Source organism: Lipophrys pholis (genome assembly GCF_963383615.2).
Source record: "Lipophrys pholis genome assembly, chromosome: 5".
NCBI lineage: Eukaryota > Metazoa > Chordata > Actinopteri > Blenniiformes > Blenniidae > Lipophrys > Lipophrys pholis.
The window spans coordinates 22,782,067-22,806,315 of record NC_137628.1 but is presented as its reverse complement, the minus strand read 5'-3'; the positions used below and the strand labels follow the sequence as shown (position 1 = coordinate 22,806,315).

General features: G+C 41.5%; 1 protein-coding gene across 1 annotated transcript; it reads left to right on the top strand.

Moving 5' to 3' along the window:
* Positions 1-572: 572 nt before the first annotated feature.
* Positions 573-24,030, top strand: cxxc4 (CXXC finger 4; the record flags this gene model as incomplete). The annotated part of the gene is given in 3 exon segments (XM_080464390.1): positions 573-1,433; positions 23,987-23,990; positions 23,993-24,030. Coding segments are annotated over 3 exon segments (903 nt in total).
* Between the last annotated feature and the right edge of the window lie 219 nt (positions 24,031-24,249).

Sequence of the window (24,249 nt, the reverse complement as noted above, 5' to 3'; positions counted from 1 at the left end):
TTTAGATATAATGCTCAATTTTTATGTTTTGATGAATTGTCCCCTTGTGCATCCAGACGTTTTTATTCCTTCTATGAGCTGGCTGGATTTTCTTGAGAATATGTGAGAAAAGTATGACAAGAGATCTAAAAAAAAAAAACCTGTTAATGTTGAAAGTGTGGCATTTTTTTTTGACGAATTTTAATTCTTCTTCCTATTATGATAACGCTGGTCTGTCAAAGCTATCATGGTGTTGTCACCAGATGAAGATCAGCTCTGACTCTTTGTGATAGATCCATTATAAAACGTCAGAGCGTAAACAATGTGCTTTCACGTGTTCAGCTGTTATCCTCAAAATAAAAAATGGAGTAGAGAAATGAAAACTGATTAGAATGAAAACGTTCCTCTATTATATGTGTAACTGTTGTTTTTTTTTCTCCTTTATTATTTTTGTTTTTTGTTTTGCTTACTTTCAGCACTGGGGAAGATAAACCAGGATGGTGCCTCGTTGCTCGTAACGTGCTTCAGTTTCACAAAGGCCGCTGTAACCTCACGCTCTTCTCCTGCTGAACACTGACAGCCATCCTTCAGCCATGTCTAACATAAACAATGCGCTTTGCATCGAGAACGGACAGAATGCAGATGTGTCCCTCTTACAAAAGGATAATCTTCAGAACCTTCAGAATCTTCAGAATCTTCAGAATCTTCAGGATGGTGGATTAAGCCAGCTTTTGGATTATAACGCAGAAATGGAAAGGTACAGGTCTTTTGCAAACTTTTATAAAACCAATGGGGCATTTCCTCAGACTGCTAAGATTGCCCGCATCACGACGCCCATTTTTCCCAGTGCCAGAATTGGTATGTCCCCTTGGAACTGTGATAACGCCATGCTCTGGGGAAGGAAATCAGCGGCAATAAACCCTAATAGGACCAGCATGCATAGAAATGACTCCCAGAGGCCGGGGAAGCCTGGCGTGCCGCCAGAGACGCTGCAAATGGCAAATAATAATTTCCTCTCTACCTTATCCCCCGAACACTGCAGACCTTTAGCAGGAGAATGCATGAACAAGCTGAAATGCGGCGCTGCTGAAGCAGAGATAATGAATCTCCCAGAACGCGTTGGAACTTTTTCCGCTATTCCGGCTTTAGGGGGCATCTCATTACCTCCCGGGGTCATCGTCATGACAGCCCTTCACTCCCCCGCAGCCTCAGCAGCCGTTACAGACAGTGCGTTTCAAATTGCCAATCTGGCAGACTGCCCACAGAATAATTCCTCAGCATCCAGTGGAAACCCAGCGAAGAAGAAAAGGAAAAGGTGTGGGGTCTGTGCACCCTGCAGGCGGCTAATCAACTGTGGTGTCTGCAGCAGTTGTCGGAACCGCAAAACGGGCCACCAGATCTGCAAATTTAGGAAATGCGAGGAGCTGAAGAAGAAGCCAGGCTCATCGCTGGAGGTGAGAGCCGGGGCTCTGCTTCCCCTTCTTTTGTTATTATCCCCTTGCACTCCAAAGCATTAACCTTTTCATCCAGTCACGTTCTAAGCCCTTGAAAATTGTTTCCATGCCCACCCATGCCTGAACATCCCCCCGGTTTCTCAAATCTGCCTACCCGCCTAGCCTAATTGGCAGTAATTAGGGGTGTTTGTGCGGAGCGCAAGCTGAGCTTGGCTCAGACACCCCTAATTGCTGCCAGTCAGGCTGGGGCTGGAACGCATCCGAACAACCCTGAGCTTGGCTCAGCTCCAAGCAGGGCTGGGAAATGGTTTTCAGCAGAGAGCCATCTCTCTCTGCACCCGGTCATTTTAACCAATTATGGAAACCGTCTCTGGATGGGGAGAATCAATATCCCACAAAGCCTCAGCCTCCGACCACCAAGAGATGGCGAGAGTGATGGCAGAGCCGCTGATGGCGTTTCTCAAAACATCCCCCCAAAGTTTCACGTGGGGAGGGGCCGCCAGACTGATTGCTTCCCACTGATCCTGTATGAATTGATTGTGCATATACAGTAGGATGGAGATAAAGTCATTTTATATCAGATTTGTGTCATTATGGGTAATTATGGATCAATCTGGGGCATGATGCATATCAAGAAGGATGCAGAGGCTGAAAGTCTGCATCACTTAGAATAGAGGCAAGCATTTTAAGCAGGGGCTTATCTGACAAGTAGCAGGAGGCTTCATTAGGACACAATCAGAGGGCAGAATTGTTTTAAAGGGATCATTTTGATTGATTTATTTTCCAGCTGACATTTTGGTTATCAAGGGCAAAGTATAATGTGAATGTCGAATTGGAAACGTGGTGCTCTGTGCATTCACATGTTGAACTTGCATAGTGACTTAACATCAGCTTGTTTGGATGAATTTAGCACACACGTAACCCGAGGCTTGAATCGTTTGGTTAATAATTAGGTGATTACACGAGGAGGAAAACGAGGTTAAATGATCTAACCTACCACTGGTAAAATGCTTTCACTTCAAACTATTAGCTTTCTTCATTTTTTTTTGGGTGTATTCCATGGTCCATTATTTCATTAAATGATCCTTTATACATTCATTTTTGGAGAAATCTTCTTTTTGATCCACAGTGTAATGGTGCTTTCTTTCTTTTGGTCATTTCTTGTCGATGAGGTCAGTGTCACATAACATCAGAAATAAAGTATTATATTGAGGCTTTCTGGTAGTTTGACTGCTTGTCGTTCATACACGATGTCCATGATTGAAATTTGATTCACTTTTGGATGATTTTAACTTTGCACCTGAAATACGCATCATGAAATGTAACTGGCTCGTTTTAATCAAACCCCTCAAACATCACAGGTAAAAAGGCTTTGTGAATAAGTCCAACAAATATTTGTATTTCTCAGACTAAATACGCTGTAAGTAAGTTATATGCACACAAATGAGTCTCAAACTGTCTTCTGAAAAGAATTGTGAACAAAAAAACTTTAAAAGCAGAGGTGAACATTTCAAAAGAGATATTTCTGATAAAAACCTAAAAATGTGGATTCGCTTTTGGAACAAACACATTGTCACCACTCAACAACCCATTGTTCAAAAAAATTAAATAAAAAATCATCAACCTAATAGGATATTTGCCTTTGATATAAATACATTTTGAATTTGGATATCTGTTGCATCAAATACATGACTTGTCACACGGTGTACAACAGTACATCTTTTCCAATCGATGAAAATTGGGGACATTAGGTGTTTTGAGTTATCAAGTCATCAAGTTGGTTATAGACTGGATGTCAATTCCATAGAAGTGTTCTGTGCTGATTCCATATATCTTGTACTGACAGGTGTCTCCAACAGGTGTCCAGGAAGCTGGACTCACATTCATAAGCCATGGTTAGACTTGCTTTTGGAAAACATCTATTTAAAGAGAACGTTAGAATTACCAAGGGTGTGAAGCCCCCAAACAAATCCGCACTTGCTTTAAAAAGCTCCTTGACTGACTTCAGTAATTCATAGTATGGACTTCTCCAGCGGTAATTGGTATTTTCGACTCTGCATCTGTAATTACAGGTGCGCCTTCGTCTACGGAAATGGCGTTGAGTTTAAAGGTTTCTAAAAGGTGTGACACTGTGGACGGGCTTTTGGGAAACGTCTAAATGTGAATAAACCTATTTTCACCTTGTTTGGTGGCGTGAGCGTTCGCTCGGTTCGCGAACAGTGAGAAGTTGAGTTGCAGCCGTTGAGTTTGTACGAGGAAACTACAGCATCCGTGGAAATTCACACGTGAACAGTGGCATGTGTGCCTCGCTCTCTCACATTTTCTATTGCACATACACAAGACGCACACAAACATCTAGTGGCACACACATCCAGCCTCTCTCCACACAGTCACAAACAAACGCACACACACCAAACATGAGCCGAGCGTACCTTTCGCCTTGGAAGAGATGATAAGCTACTGGCAGCCAGTTAGATTTGGCTGTCAGTGTTTTCCACATGGGAATCACCCTGAACTAATTATATCTTAAGCAGCGGTGGAAAATGCAAATCAGAATTTTACTCACACCCCTGAAATCGGAGAGCCAATTTAATCTAATACCCCCTTTAATTTAGCGCGCTAATGCAAGGCCCTAGAGAATTGCCCTGTGTCACTGCTGTGCTGTTCTGCAGCAGATTCTGCTCTCTCTCTCTTTCTCTCTCTCTCTCTCTCTCTCTCTCTCTCTCTCTCTCGGCTTCGTCTCTGTGCCGCTTGCAGGCTCCAGGATGGATTAGTCTGGCAGATGAATCTCGTCTAACCTAACATTTCCCGAGCAGTTACCTTTGCATAGCTTGAGCTCAGATGGCTCAAAGGTCCTTCATTAACTTTCAAATGCAACGCTCGTATGTGGGCAAGCTGTGTCTTCTCCTCTGTTTACCTCACCTGTTTACTTCACATTAACTTTTATTTCTGCAAAGAGGCTCACGACAAGGGCCTCAGCCTTCATCCTTCACAATCATATAAATTCAGAGTCAGTCAGACGACAATCTGCTCGAGGTCATTCGTATGCGCTCATCGTTTTCTAAAGCAGTGTTTTGCAGTTGTTGTGCTCATGATCCCTTATTGTAGCAATATCTCCAGATCCGTGAATCTAAGAGGACTTTTACAAAATGAACTAATCTCCAAAAGGAAATATTTATCTTCTTTTTTTTAAATTATTGCTGGTTTGTCTTTCTTAAGGTTTATTACTTTGAACTTGAAGGCTTCCCTGACCTCCGGGTGGAGAATCAATATTTCTCTTACTATTGTGCTCAGGATTCAACAAGTGACTCAGTGGTAGTTTATTGTTGTTAATACACTTGCATTCTATTTTCGACGCTATGAAATACATGTATTCTAGTTGTTACAGGCGTATTATAGAAGAGTTTTCATTGTTTTCTGCATATATTCCAGAACTCACTTTACCAAGTTGTACCTCAACATACAGTATACGGCCTATATTTTTTCCACTTTATGAATAATTCTACTAAATATGATAGACACTAAACTAATTATAGGACAACAAAGTGTAGTGTATTGGAAGAGTAAGTGGCTTTTGGACTCAGATACTTCATTTAATTCAACAAACTGCAATTTTCCATTGAAGAATCTGAGCAGTTTGACCAGATTTGACAGAAAATTACACCTCCAATGCACTTGGTTTTAATGAATTGCACCCAATTCTACAACGTCTTTGTCAATAATCCAATTTTATAGAAATCTGAACGCTGACAGTTTACTAAGTTATTGGATGCGTAAAAAGACAATCTCTGTTTTGTATTGTTTTTTTTGTTTTTTTCAAGATTTTGTATATTCCAAAGACAAAGGTAAATACAAATATATAAATAAAACATTTAAAGAGGTACCAGACTGAAATTTGGTATATAGATTTAATAAAACCAGACAAAGCATAAACCAAAAATCCAGTTCTGAAGATATTCTTTTTAATTAACAAATGCCAAAGGCCAGCATGAAGTCATGTGCAGAAAAACAGCAAGGCAGAGTGAGGAGATGTTCTCTCTCTCCTCCTGCGTCTCGCTGCTCTTTGTGCAGTGTTGATATGACTACATGAAATGGGTGAGATGAAAAGGTTGCATGGCTGCCTAGAAACCTTTGCTATTGTGATAAAAGACAAGGGCCAAAATGGTAGGAAGCAGGACCTTGAGGAAAATAGCTTGGATTCAGCCCCTTAATGAGAGCGCGGGAGCCAAATAAGCAACGGCAGCCAGGTCTAATTTGTTTTAGGTGTGCTGAGAATAGATAAGGACAAATCTGTGGCCTTCACCCCATCCCCCCAACCTTTGCTTCCCCGGAGATAACACTGAGTGCTCCCAGTCAATCTCCATGGGCAAAGAAGAGGGGGTGAAGAAATAAAAAATAAATAAATAAAAAAATCTGGGAAGGAAAAACCCGAGGGACGCACGGCCTTTAGATCTGCAGATCTCTAACTTACTGGATTTATTCAAGCTTTAAAACTACAGATTAATTTGGTCACAGAGGTCTGGGTGAGTGTGAAAAAAGAAAAAGAAAAATGAGGCTACGCATCTCAACCTAAAGGGCAACAGTAAGCTCCTGTCAAGACAATGGGATTTTGCCATCTGAACCACAATGCAGACCGCTTAATTATACACATCTTCCCTGCAAGCTACCCTCAGCTACTTAAGCGCTTGGGCCCCCTTAGTCATTGTCATGCCCTTTTCCCCCTAGATTGGTCGTGCCATGTGGATTTTCTGTCAGCTTCCATTTGCACTGAGTAGCTGCCCTCCTTAGGCCTTTCCTGTGTACTCGGAAAGCCACAACTGCACGGCACTGTTAAAGAATTCATCGTCTTCGCCACCGCCGCCAATTAAGGCCAAAGCGTAATTGGAGGCGTCCGGACGATGCCCTTACATTATGTGGTCTGTCGCCTCCTCCGCCCCTGTTTGATTTAACATCCCTGGCTCGGTGGTAAAAGAGAACTCATTGTCATTGTCTTTATTATAGCGCGAGAAGAGAGAGAGAGAGAGAGAGAGAGAGAGAGAGGATGAGAGGGAGAGATATGGGGGTAGAAAGCAGCCCGGTGGAGGGTGGACAGCGTGAAAGAGCAGGTGCGGGAGGACGTTAATGTGTGGCACTTTAAATTTTAAACAGATGAGAATAAATTATTGATGCTGACTCTGGCTGAGAAGTTAAAAGGTATCTCGTCATTACTGGAAGCCAGTATGAAAAAGTGTGAGAGAAAAGTCTTCGGTAATTGCATCAGGGGATTGCTCTGAGCCCAGAGTAACCTATTGCAACAAGGTGTTGTTGTGATGCCGAGTTCCCGACGTATTTTGGCTCCTCTTTTTCATGTTTTGGCTGTAATGAAACAGTTACACCGTCATATCGCTATTCAAAAAGGCCTTCGGACAGTACAATGCGGCCGATGTGAAGTGAGAGAATTAATTATCGTGAAATCAGCCGTATTGTTCCTGACCAGCTGGATTCTCAAATCGTCAGTGAGCTGTTACCAAATTGGACTAAATTCGTCTGTACTTTGTCTTAAACAATTTATTCACGTTGGCATTCTGGCAATCAGAAATAAACACAGTCAAGTTTCTAAACAGACTCAGTCATTATGTTGTGCTCAGAGACACTATGGGACGCTGACTGTACAGCAAGCAAATACTTTATAATTCCTATAACAAGGTAAACTTTGTTCATAACTGAAGGCAGTGGAAAGGTCAATAAAAACACAGAATCAGGACACAATCAGGGAACTCATAAAAGAAAAGAACGACCTCAACATGTGCTTCCGTTATATAAAACATTCAAACTTATTCTCGTGACACAGATAGTAGACTTCAAAAACAAAAAGGAACTTTACTCCATAAGTCAACAGGAGCACAAGCAGAACAACATCTTAACCATCCTACCAGTTTTCTTCAACAGTTACATCCAACATATATGAGGCTATTTTGTTTCTTTGTCCATGAAACCTGCGTGAACTTCATGGGGAAATATTGTTTATGGACTTGGAACTGGAATAATACCAACTCATCAGTGGCCTGCTAAGATGAGACAATACTTCCGATTGTAATGTATAATTTCAGAAGAATATTTCTGTACTTTGACACCGATTTAATGACTTAAGGAGGCTGTTACAGTTGAGCTGCATGTGGTAACGTTTTAGAAAGGAAATCGAGGCTAACAAATTGAAATCCCTTAGAGTCAGAATATGGCAGTCAAACAATGGAGTCAAAAAAAAGAGCATGTTCAGCGGGTTTTATGCAACTTTATTTCAACAAGTAGTAGAGGAGTTCTTTGACTTTGTTTTACCTGAACCCCAGCAACACCCACATAGCGCCCTCATTTCAATGCAGGGTTGCACAAATATTCTTCCAGAGGGGCCACACAAAACACCAAGACTGCTGCGTACCTAACTTAATACCTGAACTTGATTCTGCTCGATATTTAAATAAGTCTTCATAAAACACTAGTACACTAGTTTGATGTCACCGTTCACAGTCTGCATCTGTGAAGTTTGTGAATATCTGGGGGGGGGGGGGGGGGGGGATCGTTCAACACACCAAACTATTTTCCACAAAATAAGCTAACAATTTTACATTCAACTTCAAGGAATAGGTAGTTTTGTAAAAACAAAAAACAAAAAAAAACTGAAAACACATAAACTTACACTAATAACAGCCACTGAACAAACCATGTGGTTTCATTTTCTGACTAATAATTTCCTAAAAACCTTACATGGGCCGGTCAGTGGACGAGTGTCATTGCAAAAGAAAGAAAGAAAGAAAGAAAGAAAGAAAGAAAGATTAGCATCACCAGATTTTTTGTGAACACATGAATTCTAATTGTTGCAGATGTCATGCAAACAGAAAAGCAAAACTTTAAAAATAATAAAATTCCAAATTTTGGGAATTGCTTTTACTTTTCTTTTTTTCAATATATGTATTGACTGAAGTGTAGATTTTTTAAATTTAAAAAAAAAATTTTTTTTGGATGATGTACTCATCCGTCTCTACTGGAAAGGAAACGTGGAAAATGTGGAACCGCTGTTAGATATACAGGTTGTTTTGCTAATTTTTCAAACTGATTCTGCCCCCTTGAGATTAGTTCAGGGCTACATGTGATCCCACAACCGAAATACGTTTGACACCCTAGAGTTTAATCTGGAGTCTGCATAGAAAGCACGCTGAGCAGCAGTTTAGCTGACGAGCATCAAAAGCAGGTTTGCTCCGTCAGTGTCAACACGAGACGTCTTTCAGTTCACTGTTCATTTGTAGGTTACCTGAAACAGACCCAGCCGTACACCCTGAGCTGTTTCCAACTCGTCTACATCATGCACAGATATTATTGCAAACACACACTACAAGGTTCAGATTTTGTGAGACACTTAGCTGTGCATACACACGTGGATTTTTGGTTTCCTCAAACCCTTACATGTGTAACATGTTTAAGCAGTCGGACCTTGTCTGTGGCCATCAGTACCTTCACAACTTGCAAGTTTCTGGTCACACTCTGGGTTTATAACATCACCTTGTATGCATCCCTGACTCAGACGGCTGTCGACAACTACTTGCAGATCAAGGCGAGCTCTAAATCTGCAGGTGGCACTTTTATGTTTCAGGTCTCTTGCCAGCAAAACTTTAAAATTAATGTTGTTGTAGAGCTGCATCTTGACTGCTTGTTGAAGTGTTGCAGGAAACTGTGAGGTGACTGCTACTTTTACAGGAACTGACTCTGAAAATGGTAATTTTCCATATACGGTTCAGCAAGCGTTAATCTTGTCTGATAACTAATTGAATATATTCAGAATCCCTCCTTTTTATATTCAAATAACAATATGATTTTGCTCCAATTATTATGATAAATAAGGTAGTTATTTGGAAGCAGCTTATAGCAATGCAATTATGCATTTGCTGTGACTCATACTGGTTGTTTTAATTAAGGCAAGAGAAAAGAAAGAGGTCACAAAAGGTGATTTTTATTTATTTATTTATTCATTCATTTATTTATTTATATTGTTACCAACATTGTGCAATTTGCGAAGTAAACAGAGAGGGGGATGTTTCTTTTTTAAACTTGTTTTTATCCAAATTATGATAAACAATTCAGTGGAGTATAAAATGAATATTTCAATAGGTGTATTTTAAAGTAGAAAGACAAAATGAACTCATAAAGTAAACACACTAATTAACAGATATGACAGTTGCAGGCCGACAGAGAGAGATAGAGACCGATTGATCTGATTTCCTGTTTCTAAAAGACATTACACCATGCTTTTTTATTATCCCAACTAAATCTTTTGATGCAAAATTGTCTTAGGAAGTCTCCGAGTAACCAAACTTTGTGACTCAGCATGAGATTATGCATGTGGTGCACGACCGTGCGGCTAATTGTGTTAATTGCAGTCCGGATGCGTGAGAATTGGCGAGTCCGCCTCAGTTGGATTTTTAAATACAATCATTTGATGTGTTTTGTTCCCTCTGCGGGTGAAGTAGCACCCGTCACTGTTAAGAGGGGGATAGATTTCATCCACCCGTAATAAAAAATAATTCAGGAGAATAAGGGATGTGTCATCCACGGGAGGAGACGGTCTCCTCTACCCCCCCTGGCAAATCTCACCCTGATTACCAAGATGATGAAGAGCTGGTCGTCTGCCCGTGACACTCTTTGATGATCAGTGGGAAATTCTCCTATTAGGTTTTTTCAGGATGTGTTGAGATATGTGGGATTGTTGTGATTTGGATACTCTGGTGTTTGCGTTTGTAATCATTGCCTCAATTAAAAACTGATCAATTGAAATCCGTTATTTAAGTAAAACGCACCAAGAGGTTCGGTAACTCCTTGTCTTCGGTAGAATTGTAGTTGGACAGACGCAGTAAAGGGACTGTGTCCGTTAGTTGAAAGTCAGTAAATGACAGATGGCTTTGTGCCAGTCAACCAAGAAAAACTGACATGAAAGTGAATTTATGAGTGACAACTTGTGATGGGGGGAAAACGGTCAACGTGGTTTAAGCATCTCAGTTTCTGCAAGTCAAATCCTCGCATGCTGCCACCTCCTCTATTGTGGCTCTGCTCTCGCATTATGAATATTTCATGGCGAGCATCTGACACCATGCCCAGAAAGATATTTCAAGTTTTTTTTCTCTCTCTCTGTCACCAACCCTGGGGTTAGAGAGTGTCACAGAGGTGTGAAGTCGGTCTGTGGTCCCCAGGCAAAGGATGGGATTTATGATGCGCCAGTTGATGACATCAGGTGGATATTTTCATTTGCGAGCGGAGAGAGCCTTTGTCCTCCACGACGGATAAACCATTGAGCTTCTCACAGTTTGTTGTCGTTCTTGAGAGATCTGTCCGCGGCGTTCTGGTGGATAGAGAAATGATTTCAATCTGTTCGGAGTGCAAGCTGTGTTTTGACACACTGAAAGTGGTTTCCTCATCTGATCATGTGTTGAGCTGGAATGACTAAACAGGGGGGAGTCCGCTTGGATTAGCCCTCTCCTAAATGGTGCCTTTAGCATATTACATTGCCCACTAATGATATCGCCCCTGTTTTAATCTTTGTCAAGTTTCTCTTTGTCATTGAACTAAAGCCTGCTTATGTAATTCCTTGTTTTAGGTTGCTTCAGGTGGGAATATTAGTCTTATGCCTGTAAGTAGATGACTCTAATCAGTGTTTTCTCTCCTTTTTCTTGGCGGGGAATTTTTCCACCACAGGCTTTAAATCCTTGCCTCACAGTGGTGCTGTATGTATCTCGGCTAAATTAAATAAAAAATCAGTGGCCTTCCATTGTCAAACAGTTTAAATGAGTCCATTAAGACAGTGGTTTGCATCTTTTTAGCTCGGGATTCCTTAGAATGAAATTATGCGACCCCAGACAGAGCACTACGTGACGGGCATGGCTAAAATCAACAATTATCAACCAGGCTTTGTGCAGACCTTTGGCAAAAATGTTGCACGTTGATTGGTTGATTCAAGTCCTGTGAACAGGAAGGCCTGGAAAACAGGCAGATTAAGCAAGAAATAGCAGATTAAGCTAAAGAAGAATAAAGGAAAAGACAATCATGAGGCCCCTGGTCTACGAAAGAGTTGCACATATAAAAATGGATGCAGACTTAATATTGCACAGGCACACGTGCAAACTGGTATGTAAATACCAGATGTATGATCAATGGTACGCACTGAGGACTGCGTCTGACAGATGCGTAAGATAACACACACTATTAGTTTAGCTCATTTAGTTTTAATGATTATGAAATATCATTTCCAGATTGTGCAAAATACTGGGAGGAATTTTTGCTAACTTATTCGTTTACAACGTTTAATGTGATTTACGACGTTTGAAAAAAAAAAAAAAGAAAGCGTGCTTTGTTTATTACTGTGTCTGTTTGAAAAAAATGGTGCGAACCAAGTCAGCCAATACCGGAGATCTTTCTGTTTTTGTGATGAGAGGCACTTGTTTGCTTGTTTGTTGACTTTATTAAGAGATATTTTTGATGCTGTTGCTCAGATTTTGACTTGAAGGATGTGTTTTTCTTTTTGTTTTGTTTTTCAACCAAAACCGAAATTGTTTTCTGTAACACTCAGATTTATTTACAACTTTATTAAAGTTAATGACTTCAACCAATAACACATCAAACTCAACATTTATCACACTTTTGTGCTCCATTCAGTCAGTACAATAGAAGAATATTCTAATGTCAACAGGATCTGAAGCATGTCAAACCCTAATTTAGATGCTCTCATTTGCGGTTACTCTTATTAAATCACCCAATAAGAGCGCACAAACAAAGTGAAGGTGCAATCTGTTTGCATGAGCACGTGACACAGCTTCTGACTAAATCAGCTTCCATGTGCGAAAAACTGTAGCTTGTTCACTTATGAGCAACAAAGACATCTGATTTAATCAATAGGGGAAGCTTTATTGATGTTTCTTCAAGTTTAAAACAGAGATGACCTAATTTCATGCATCATTGTCAGTGCTTTCCCCAATGATCTTTGGATCTTGCTGTGGCCACCGGTTTGCATCAGTTTGGCATCAAGATGAGAAAGATCTACCCTGTAGCCTCGATATACTTGTCCCTGTTCTTAACGGATGCTCGTCGTGCATGTAAAATCATTTAAAATCATAATTTCCCCCTCACCACCTAATTTCTACAGTTCACATTATTTTTCTTGCTCATTTATCAAAGATACTTCTAAAGCAGCTGTTCATTGTTTTCACAAAAAGGTTCACCTGGAAAGTTTTCTGTTGATCCAGGAAATAAAGATGCTCCGTCTGTGAGTCACAGAATGAAGGTATCTTATGAAATCGACAAGTGCATTAGCTTTAATTAATTAAATCAGTTACAAGTGATCACTGCAATACTTTTTGTTTTGTTTTTGTGATGAAACAGAAAAACTAACAGCTAAGTAAAATGCATATGAATATGGGCTGGTGCATAGTCACAATCCCATTTACTGAAGAGAAATATTTGTTACCCATTAAACAGATTGGTTTGACTCCCCGTTACCTGAGTGAAATTGAAGATTCAGCTTCAGCTGTGTGTATTTCCTAATCCTAACCTAAATATTATGTTGATTTACAGTAAATATGCAGAGCTTTGCGTATGGACCTTCTAAGTTTAAGGGCTCCCACACAGATGCTGAGAAATCTGCTCAAAACAAGAAGGCCTGCTCCTACTTTGCATTTCAATTTAACATTTCAGAGAACTGGCAGCATGTTGCCTCGCTTAGCCCTCGCTTCGTTACACCCACATGGCTTCTCGTCGCGCTCGCTGACGTCTTTCGCTGTTCAAAGGGCTGCAACTTGGCTGAGAAATTGGGGATTTCCATACTAGATCCCTCAGGTATCTGCACACTCAAACGCGTGTCCTGTTCATCCTCCCCCTCCTCCCCCGCTCCCATCCTGCAACGCCTGCCCTCCTCGCCGCTCGCACCTCCCTGATATCCTGTCTTGAAGCTCACTTGACCTCAATGCTGTATCTCTTTGTATTGTTTTTTTTTTTTTTTGTTTGTTTTGTTGTTTTTTTTTTTAAATCTCAGCAGCGGCAGAAAGCTTTGTCTCCAATATAGGGTTTGCACTCAACGTTAGCTCTGAAGCAGTCCTGTGTAAAACGGCTTTACTTGGACAAGGGTAGGTGAACCTGATTGAAATGGAGGCCTGTGTTGTTGTACCTGGTGGTAGGGGGGTGATCCTGGTGTGCGATGGCACCCTCAGACCTGAGGGTGACGCCTGGGTTTCTTCCCACCAGGTTCAGCGTAGCTGTGTGGGATACGGATTGTCCTGGCATGATAAACGGAAGATTTAGGATTTCTGGGTGATGTTTTCACAGCTGAGTTGCTCCCTTTTTAACCTATACATCAGCCATACTGCTGAGGCTCATTGTATATGACAATTTAAGTTGTTTAAAAAAAAGAAGCCCTAATTGCCAAAGTCTCATCCCGGTATCTGAGCTCATAAAAAATTATACATGTCTATTATTTTTTCTATCAGGCCTCCTTTGTGGCGTTATTCAATACATGACGTATAGCATAAGTCACCATGTGGATTAACTCCTTTGAACGTAAGAATTAATTATTCATATAGAATTTGTTTCTATTCATTTTTGTATAAAATTTTACCAAATTATTCCGTTTTGCTTTTCCCAATTTGTTCTGATGGAAGCATCATTTCGGTCTGCATTATGTCCAATAATCCTTTATTTTGTCCTTGTTGCGATCTAGGAAGTGTGACATCCTCCTTCAGCACTGAGATTGTAGGGAGGGGTCATGATGTGTGATGGGGCATATAAATCAGATTTCTGACGCTGGAGATTGGAGTGTGCATACTGCTTCTCATATGTTTTTAGATTTACACCATGTCTACATAGACAGCACGGCTAAAAGCAGCAGAAGCACTTCTGTCTACTTTGTCAAGGCTAGAGAAAGATTGAGGTTTTGGTTAAATATTGAAAGTCAACATACCCCATCTGGTATTTTGCTGCTGATTGACAGGAGCACATATTGAAGGGAAAACAAGTGAAATATGCTGAAAATGAAGACTTCAAGAATCTGTATTGTGATAACATTTTGCACTTACTGTACATGGCACACCAAGAATACATCTATCTTCTCTACCTTCTTATCATTGATGAGCGTCACGCGGGGCTGGAGCCTCACCCAGCTCACATTGAGCAAAAGCAAAATACAGCCGGAATAAAGTGACCAACACACTCACACCAATAGCAAAAAAAAATAATCCAACAAGCATATTTTTGGGATTGTAAGATTAAAATATAGACTCGGGGAGATCCTGGTAACTCAACACAGAAAGGCCACATCTGCCTGCTGGTTCAAACTCTTTTTCTGAGGTACTCTGGATTACTACTGCTCCATCTTGCCACTAATCCTGTATTCCTCAACTTCGATTTGTCCTCCAGATTTCTGATCATTCAATTCTATTTGATAGAAAGTGTGGTTGGGTCTGCAGGGGTGCATCGAGGAACCTCACCCTCGAGGTCAGGGGGGTGCCTTTTCCCAGCATGCTTTTATTATAGGATAGGGTAAAACTATTCTTTATGTAGTATGTCTAAAATATGTTCGAAGACCTACAAACAATTCCAGTAGACGTGATTCAACAGTTTTGGGATCATTTCATGAACACATCGATTTTTCAAACTGAATTATTGTTGTAATTCACTGTAATTGGCCTATATCTAAATTATAAAATAAGCTTTCAGGAAAAATTATACCTGTGACATATAAAAACTTCTGTAAATACTTCAAATTATGTAATTATGCTGTTTTTCCTATGGAGACCAACAGCATGTCTTGTAATCTAAAAAACGTCAATGAGTTTATTTAATCTTTAAATAATTAAATGAAAATGCTTGGTTTTTTTTTGATATTGTTCAGTTTTAGACTCAGCAGATATCTTTTCTTTTGGAGTGTATATTCTGGATTTCCAAAACAAACTACAAATGAAACCATGACGTGTTGCGTGTCTTCAGTCTGTGGTTTTGAACCCTCTCAGAGACATCACTGACTCAGCACATGTTGTGCTGTTGGCAGATGATGGAGAACATCTGCAGTGACATCAGTGACATCAGGGGGAGTTTTCAGACGGAAGAAACTGAAATCCAGCAGCTTTCTTGCACACAGGATTAATTGTGTATTTCCCCCTTTTCAAGTATTACACTGTGTTTTTAAAAAAATTTAAAATACTGACTTACCCATAAAGAGGCATTTTACTGTGCCACCTCAGGAACGCCCAGGCCCGCTCCATTTCACTGTCCGCTCACTGACTCTCTGACTGCGTGATTAAAAAAAAAAAGTGTTTTATTTATTTATTTATTTTCTGAAGCCACAGAGCCTCTACCCACCTCCCTGCAAATCCACTCCTATGGAGGGCTGGTAAAATATACGTCCTACAGGAATACTGCACTGTAATTACATTACCCCATTAGCATACGGAGGCTTGGAGTCACACTGCACTCAGCCTCCAGCAGCACTTTGCCATATGGGCCGTCTGTGCTTCTCGGGCGATATTTGGCAAGACTCTTGCAGAAGGTCAAATATCAAGTCAGACGACTGTGCCAGAATTGCATCTATGCTAATTGCACCCCCCCCCTCCACACACACACACACACCAACACCACCACCACCACCCCCCCTCCCCCTTTCTGTCCTTCTCTGCTTCCTCATCCATCTCATGCTCCTCTGCCCCTCTTTCTCTCCTCCCTCTCTTCTTCTCCCACTGAAGTAAGTAATCTGCTTTAGGATGTTTCTGCGATGGAGATGGATTTGGTTTTCCTTCGCTGCCCCTCAGCCTAATCTCCCCCCTGTGACCACCCCGCCTCTTCTAGGCACAGCTCTTAAGCACACCATCATACAACACCCCCCATCCTCCTATAACCCCCCCCGAGTCCAAACGTGCCTAGTCAGCGAAAAATTCCCAAATTCCTCATTACTCACAAACATCCGCAATACACTTAGCTTGATTTGCTCGAATAGACGCCTGGTGCGCGGCTGAACCTTGAATTAAAAGATCGTAACTGTATTTCAGCATTGAAATGCTATCGCTGTTGGTTTACTTCTCCTCTTTGTTTGTATGTGTTTTCCCTGCGAGCGTATTCAAGTGGGGCGGATATCTGAACACGTATAATATTTAGAGGCTGAATAAGTGGAAATAAATAGCTTTGGCTCCGCCACTTGATTTGTCCATATTTCTGTCTCAAGGATCCTCATGAGACAATGAAATGATAACGATGATATGTGTACACTGTGACCTGAAAACATGTTGGTAAATATGAGCAACAAAGCTCCGTAAGCCAGAAAATACACGTTCTAACCTGTTCAGTTTTTAGCTGCGAACACAAACTTAGACTGACAACGTATTCAAACACATTACGAATAGTAACATACATAAGGACATCTTTTGAGTATTTTGTTTGTTCTGAATGCATCTATCATTTCAATACATATTTATTTGTCATTACCCACACCAATGCTGCTAAATACTATCGTTTGTATACTGTAGTTTTATTTAAAGGTGCAGGGTTGATTGAGAGCAGTCGGTTTGCGTTACGGTGTTGTGATGCAGTGTTGGGGGCAGTGGTGTGTGGATGCCTAGATGACTGGTCTGTCCGTGATGGCGGCCTTGGAGAGCTAGCTTTTATAAACGGCATCGGGTGGCTAGAATATTGGCTACAAGCTTCAAGATGAGATTTCAACCCCCCACCCTCCAACACCGGTAACGGTGCAGGTGATGGATTGCTATACCTTCCAGGTTTGAGCTTGGCAACGCCCCAATATTTCTGCAGAATAAAGTGACAGGCAATATATAACACATCAGTTAAGGCTGACTGCACCCCTGAAAAACCCCACCACCACCGTGACTGCCTCCGCCTTTACCACCCGGCCTGGAGATCAGCCCCGGATGTTTGGCTGGCTCTCAAAGTCCTTATTCCTTCACTCTGATGAAACAGCTTCTCTTCCTCTTCCTCTTTCTTTTCTCCTTGTAGTTTTCGCTTCCTCGCTGCCAGGTTGCAAATAATCAAAGCGCGCTGTCGTTTTATATTGAAATGATCACAGACTCAACTTCTCTGACTGTAGTTCAGAGGCTATGGCTTTACTTGGGTTTTTTTTTTTTTTTTTTGCACCATACGTGGTGTTTGTGGCCAAAGGAAAACAAATTGACTGACCGGTTGTGCACACAAATTTAGCCTTCGGTAATGATACCATGTAAAAAAACATTTGTAAGAAAGCCAACATGCAGACAACTAAAGTGGTGTCGAGCAGAGTTTGCGTCTGTATACGGTATGTGACACTGGTGGTTATTTATATGTATTTTGTTTGCAGCCTGTCAGAGCATCCAAAGGATCGTGGCCATAAAAAGTGGCCTGCTGGTCTGTAACTTAATAAATAATGGGCATTGTCAGGGTAATGTATGGGCCATGTGTTATAATGAGCATTCGGAAACACATCAGCTCACTCCCACAGGCTACCATTCAACCTGCCGGGTGCGACTGTCTCCCCCTGAAATCTCTCTTTTCTTTCCATCTCCCACATCTCTGTCTCTTTCCTGCTTCTATCCATTCCATCTACTCTCTGATTTTTGTTCCACTACACATTTTCTCTGGGATACTTTCTCATCTTTTTCTTTGTTATCTCGCCGTATGAACCCAAATCCTGAGAATTCCTAGAGAGGAAATGCAAGAGGGAGTAGATGGAGGGATTCGTCGCTGGTTGAATTAGAAAAAAAAATAAAAATCCACTTACAATTATGGTGAATTAAAACTTTTATGATGTTGAGCATTGCATGCCAGTGTGTGAGCACTGAGTGTGTGTTGGCGGGTGGGAGGGAGGGGAGGGGAGGGAGTTGGGCCTCGGTGACAAGGCTGGCTGGGAGCATAGAGCTGAGGGTTAGTGCCAGACATGTCTCAAGAGAAACCGGGGCACATTTGCAATCACCCCGAGTTCAAAAGGGTAATTTATTCACAGTCTGTGGTTAAAGTAGGGCTGCTCTGAATGCCAGTGGGATTGTGCTGGGTAGCAGAGCAGCAGAGACACATTATTTTCATTTTTTTCTCCTCCCTTCTTCTCTCTCTCTCTCTCTCTCTCTCTCTCTCTCTCTCTCTCTCTCTCTCTCTCTCTCTCACTCCCCCCCCCCCATCGTCCTCTTCATCTCCTGTTGTTGTTTCTGTGAGCCCTGTGTGGCGTCTTTTAACACACGCCGGCGAGCATATTTCACTTTTACACTCATCCGCATTGACGTCCGGGCGCTGATTGAATTTTGAGGCGCTGCGGCGTCTGCCATTATCATCCTCATCGTCTTGAGTGGTTTATCTCTGGCCCCAGCTCAGTGTGACGCCAAGGCTGCAGGGGGAGAGGAGGGGCAGGGCAGGGGTGGGCTGTGGGTTGAGGACTATTTATGCGTTTTTTATTATTTGTGTGGAAAAAGATAGGAAGGAATGGCCTTAACCTGGATCTTCATGATTGTGGTTGGAGGTTTACGTTATGCGTGTGGTCTTGCAGGAGCCTCATAGACTCGGTTTTATCCAGGCTTGGTTTGATTATAATTCGCCATCTTGTTTCTGGCCGGCACCGCCTTTCCGCCACCTCATCTCAATCAGCTGACGACGTGGCTTCGACATCAAAATGTACCTGCCAGGTTTGGTTAGGATCACAAGTGTCCTCGCTGCCCAGAGACCTCACACTGCCTCTCCAGAATCAGCAGAGAATTATTCCCCCACATGTCAGTTTTACTGTGTTGTTATCACCGAAAGCCACCAGCAGACACTTAGAATACCCTGCCTGCTGTTGTGGTGTGGTGGGGTTAATTTGAGGTCTGGAGAAATCTCTTCCTCCTCCTTCCCTCAGCTCAATACTCTGTTGTGTGCATTCATTGCCGGAGCGGGAAATTGTCTTTCCTTCGGTGTGCCGTTGTAGCCAGGTTGTTATGTATGCTCTGCTGCAGAGGCAGCGGCGTTGACGTGAGGCTGAGCTGCTGCCACAGCGTCTTGATTTGACTTGAAACCCTGGCATTGCTCCTTTGTCCCTGCTGTAACACCATTAACCCTTACCTTCTCCTCACCCTCGCTGCATCTCCCGTCTGTCTTTCCTCTTCTTTCTGTGTTTTTTGTCTTCCTGCAAGTTGATGGAGTGATTCTGAGCCGCTTGTGCAGGTGGGAGCGCAGACAACGCAGCGCGGTGCTAATTGAGCCTTCTTTGTGCCTGGTCACTGCAGTGTGCCGAGGCAAAGAGGCCTGGGAGTGAATCCAAGCAGCACTCAAGAGCCCCCACTGGATCGATAACGTGGGAACTTAACAAAACAGAGACATGCCGAGTGCCCAGATCAGGGTCATTATTGTCTCTGGTGAGCCGCACTTCCACCAGGGACTGATCAATGTGAGAATATGGATCAAGATAAACATTCTCACCTCCCCTTTTTCTCCTCTTTGCCTCAGAGCTCCACATTCTAGACAGAGAGAGCCGAGCTGAAGCTTGCAAGTGTCCCTGTGGTTGTGCCGTTTCCTCTGCTGATGTGCTCACAACATCCACAGCATAAGACACATGCACTTTTGCTCTCTGCACTGCACCCTAACTGGAAAAGTTGTCACGGTGTATTGACAGACAGCTTATATTTCCTTTTAAACGTCGACAAACATCTGTTTGTTGACGACTGCGTGGTACAGTTGTAATATATCGTGACTTTGTTTTCACAAATTTTTTGCACTACTATTTGTTTGTCATTTTTATTTTTATAAGCAAACCCTACATTGAACTTTGCAATTATCTTATATTTATCTGTTGCTCAGTTTTGATGCAGTTCTATTGGCTGATCCGTTGTGAGGGATGCAGTGTATATCTGCAATAGAGACTCGGTCTGAAAATGTGCTTTAGCTTATCCTTTTGTTGTTGTTATTTGTTGGCCGGTTGCTGAAAATGCATGATTATTGTTTTCAGGTTTAATCACAATCAGGTTGATTTCTTTTGTGTGTAATAATTTGTAGAAGAAAAGCATATATTTCTGAATGAAAAGGTTTTTGATTTGAGTTGATCATTTTGAAAGCCTGATTGTATGGTGGACTTGCTGGATCGTCATCACAAGTAAATCAAACCTGAGAGCCGTACAGCGGTCAGCTTTATTTATTATGTAGTTTTATATTCTGGAGACGGAGATGTAAATAATGCTGGAAAAACTGATCAGAAACATTGTACAGAACGTAATAAATCAACAGTATCAGGATCAATACTAAATATTGTCTTTGAAATGAATCTCCATCAATTTGCTTTAACTTTCACTTTACTATTTTCTTTCTACTGACATACATTAAGGAACATATAAATGCCTGCTGCAACGTTTTTGATAGAATATTATTGGCATTTAAATGCATCGTGGTCTGCAGAAATATATAGTATGTGCAAAAATGTATTTAGCTTTAAAAAAGTATGCAAAGGGCATGTATAGAGGCAAGGCAAATCAACTTTATTTGTACACCACATTTTAGCAACAAAGTGATTCACCTCAACAAAAAGGGGGGGGGGGGTGTAGAAGAAGCAAACGAAAGGTTTTCAGCCTTGTTTTAGAACAGAACAGAACAGAACAGAACAGAACAGAAATAAAATAAAAGCAGGTTTGGTTTTGAGAAGTGAAATCAGCCTGAATGAGACAACCTGAGAGGTCTGGATGGTTCATAACAGGAGAGTAATGTATACTGGGCCCAAACCATTCAGAACTTTGTCGACCTTTAGTAGTATGTTGAAGATAATTCTGTGAGTTAGCGGAAGCCAGTGCAAAGACATGAGAACTGGACTCATGGGGTCAATTTTTTGCTGTATGTGAGGACTTGAGTGAAAACAGTGTTAAAAGTTATTCATTAAAGATAAAAACATAAATTGCTGTCTCTAAATCTAGCTGAGATATCAGCTCTTTAATTCCAGCTCTTTTTTAGGTGACAGTAAGCAGCCTTTGTTATTGCCATAACATTGCTGAGAGTCTTTGTCTAGACTAAGGTTTCTCTGCTTTTCGCCGCTTTAAGGAACACATGTGACTACTATAGCAGACTTTCATGGGTTAAAGCAAGTAGAAATATAAAAAGATATTCAAAAAGAAACCACACCGCTTTCCAAACCACAATTAACAAAGCTGCAGTGATGTAACAGAGAGCTCACTCCATCAAAAGAAAACATCAGATGTGAGAGAACATCTTGACCCTATCGCGACATGATGGTGTTTCATTTCATCTGTGGCTTTAAATTGGTGACGATGGTACCACTTCTACTCGGGGTCTATTACTCACTGGGAAGGACAATAGTAATTGGTTAATATGGTGCGAGACAATGGTGAATGTTGGTATATGAGGGGGGATAAATACATCTAAAACATGTGATATGATAAGCTCATGCTGACTGTGTTTTATTTGAGAAAGACTTTAATCATCCCACAATGAAACTATTCATTATGACAGCCTCGGAAGCAAATCCTCAATAGAAGCATGGCAATTAGGTTGAATCCAATGAGTGGAAATCTGCCATTGTTAACCTTGTGAGGAGTGTGATTGGTGGCCCAGTGATGGTTTGTTGTTTTTTTGTTGGAGGTAATCAGTTTAATAAACACGGGTGGCTGATAGCCTTATCAGATGATGTGTCTGCAGGGGTTTTTTTGGGGGGTTTTTTCTCTTCACTTCATGTTCCTGCTAATTAATTGTTATTTGTGTTTGGTTGTTGCGTCTACGGAGCTGAAAAAGTGGATTCAAACACTGAAGAAAAGTTTCCCGTGTTACGTAACTTGTCCTGTCAGATTGACCCACTTATCAGTGTAAATGTTGACATTACCTGCACTCGTTCAGTAGTCTGCACAAGCCGAATCTGTTGGATTACGAGGATTCCATGATAAACTTGTCAACAACTTTTAGTTTGAAATTATGTAAAAAAAATGTAAAAACCAAATCTGAATCATGTAAAAAAAAAAAAAACTATTATTGTCCTAAATCTAGTGCCACAGCTGTAAATCATACTGAGGGAAAACAAATTGTCAGCCTGTGAGAAATACGACGATCAGCCATAACATGATGAGCAATTCAGCAGCAAGTCAATAACACTCATAATCGCTGTATTATTACACTGGTGGGATATATCAGGCAGCAAGGGGAACATTTTGGTCTTCTAAAGTTAAAAATGAGCAAATGTGAAGATTTGAAGTAGTTTGGCATTTGGCTAAATATGATGACTGCAGCTCCTGCCAGGTGTTGATGATCTGCAGCGGTCAGTCTCCATCGAAAGTGGACGAGGGAAAGGAAAGAAGTGAATCAGTAATAGTATCACGAGGCTCACTGATGTACATGTGGAGGCTGTAATATGTGGTCTGATTCAACAGAGCAGCTACTGGAGCTGCAGACTGTTGCTCATACCCATAGAAACTTGTTATTATACATTAGACATTGCTGCTCGTTGTGAACGAGGCAAAAAACACTGGAAGCTACAAAAAGCTAATGAGGTGGTCATCGTGTTACAGCTGATCAGTTTTGATTGATGTTTGTTCCTTGAAAGAGGATTTAAATGACGCTCAACGTTATTTCGGATTACTCTCAATTATTCATTCTGATAATGGAATTTCTTGTAGATCACGATTTCACTTTTCAACATGAGTTTTTTTTACACAATAAAACTAGTAAAATGATCTACACACACACACACAACCGTGCACATAAAGCAACATGATATTGTATCGTTGCACAGTCCTGCTGTACAGTGTAACTGTGTTTACATGGGGTCGATATGTAACATGCATACGCAGTAGGAGTATAGGAGTTCTCTGTACTAAAGCAGTCATCAGCATGCCTTTAAGGAACCGCCAATGACACTTGGTATTAAAATGTCAAATTGCCCTCCTCTCAGACTAAAGTGATTTTAGTTGTGATTATGCATCATTTCCCCCGTCAGGAGCACCCCCCCCCCCCCCCCCCCCCCCCAAAAAAAAAAACCCTCAAAAATAAAATCAAAAAATCGTGCTAATTGGTCATGGGGATTGGTGGGAGACTTCAGTATTTTTATGTCTTCGACTTCCAAATGAGTTTGGGAAAGGAGAGGCTGTCACTCTGGCATAGAGGTTTTGGGGAGGAGGAGGAGGGGCGGCTGCTGGCGCAGGCTCAAATTGAAATGATGCACTGTTCCCCCTCACTGCGGCTGGAGCTCGCAGTAATTAAATGCCTCATTGTTGCTTCTTGGGAATTTGTATTGAATATTTCATCCAGCGTAATGATTATTTGGGTGTGGGTGGGACGTGGATGTAATCACCTTGGCTGGCTGTTTGATGAAATACTTGGTTTGGTGGTTGTGCTTTATAGCCGTTTTAAGTGCCCTTCTGGGTTTTTACTTTACTTAATGCCCGCGCTGTTTCTTACCGCCGTCATTCACCACACCTCGCATTTATGATCAACAAATACGTCTGTAAAAAAAACCCCAAAAAAACTGCCCATATACGTGTATGCGTGGTGCATGTGTTCAGCGTGACAATAACTTTGAAGCCTGTAAATTGAAATCTGTCCTTCACCTTTTGTCTCCGCAGAGGACGCGGTCAACAACGGCGAAGCATTTCGGTGGTTCTTTTAGAAGAGCGAGCCGTGGCCGCCGTGGCCAGCAGCGGGAGGGCAGGTGGGACTCTGGACTCTCTACCAGGAGCACCTCCCGGGGTTCACTTGAACCCAGCGCTCCACACACATATGGAGAGGACGAGAAAGGAAAAAAAAAAAAGGGGGACAGACGAAAAGATAAACGAAAACATAATGGTGTTGTTTTAACTCTGTAATTTCCTTTTCTGTGTAATTATTG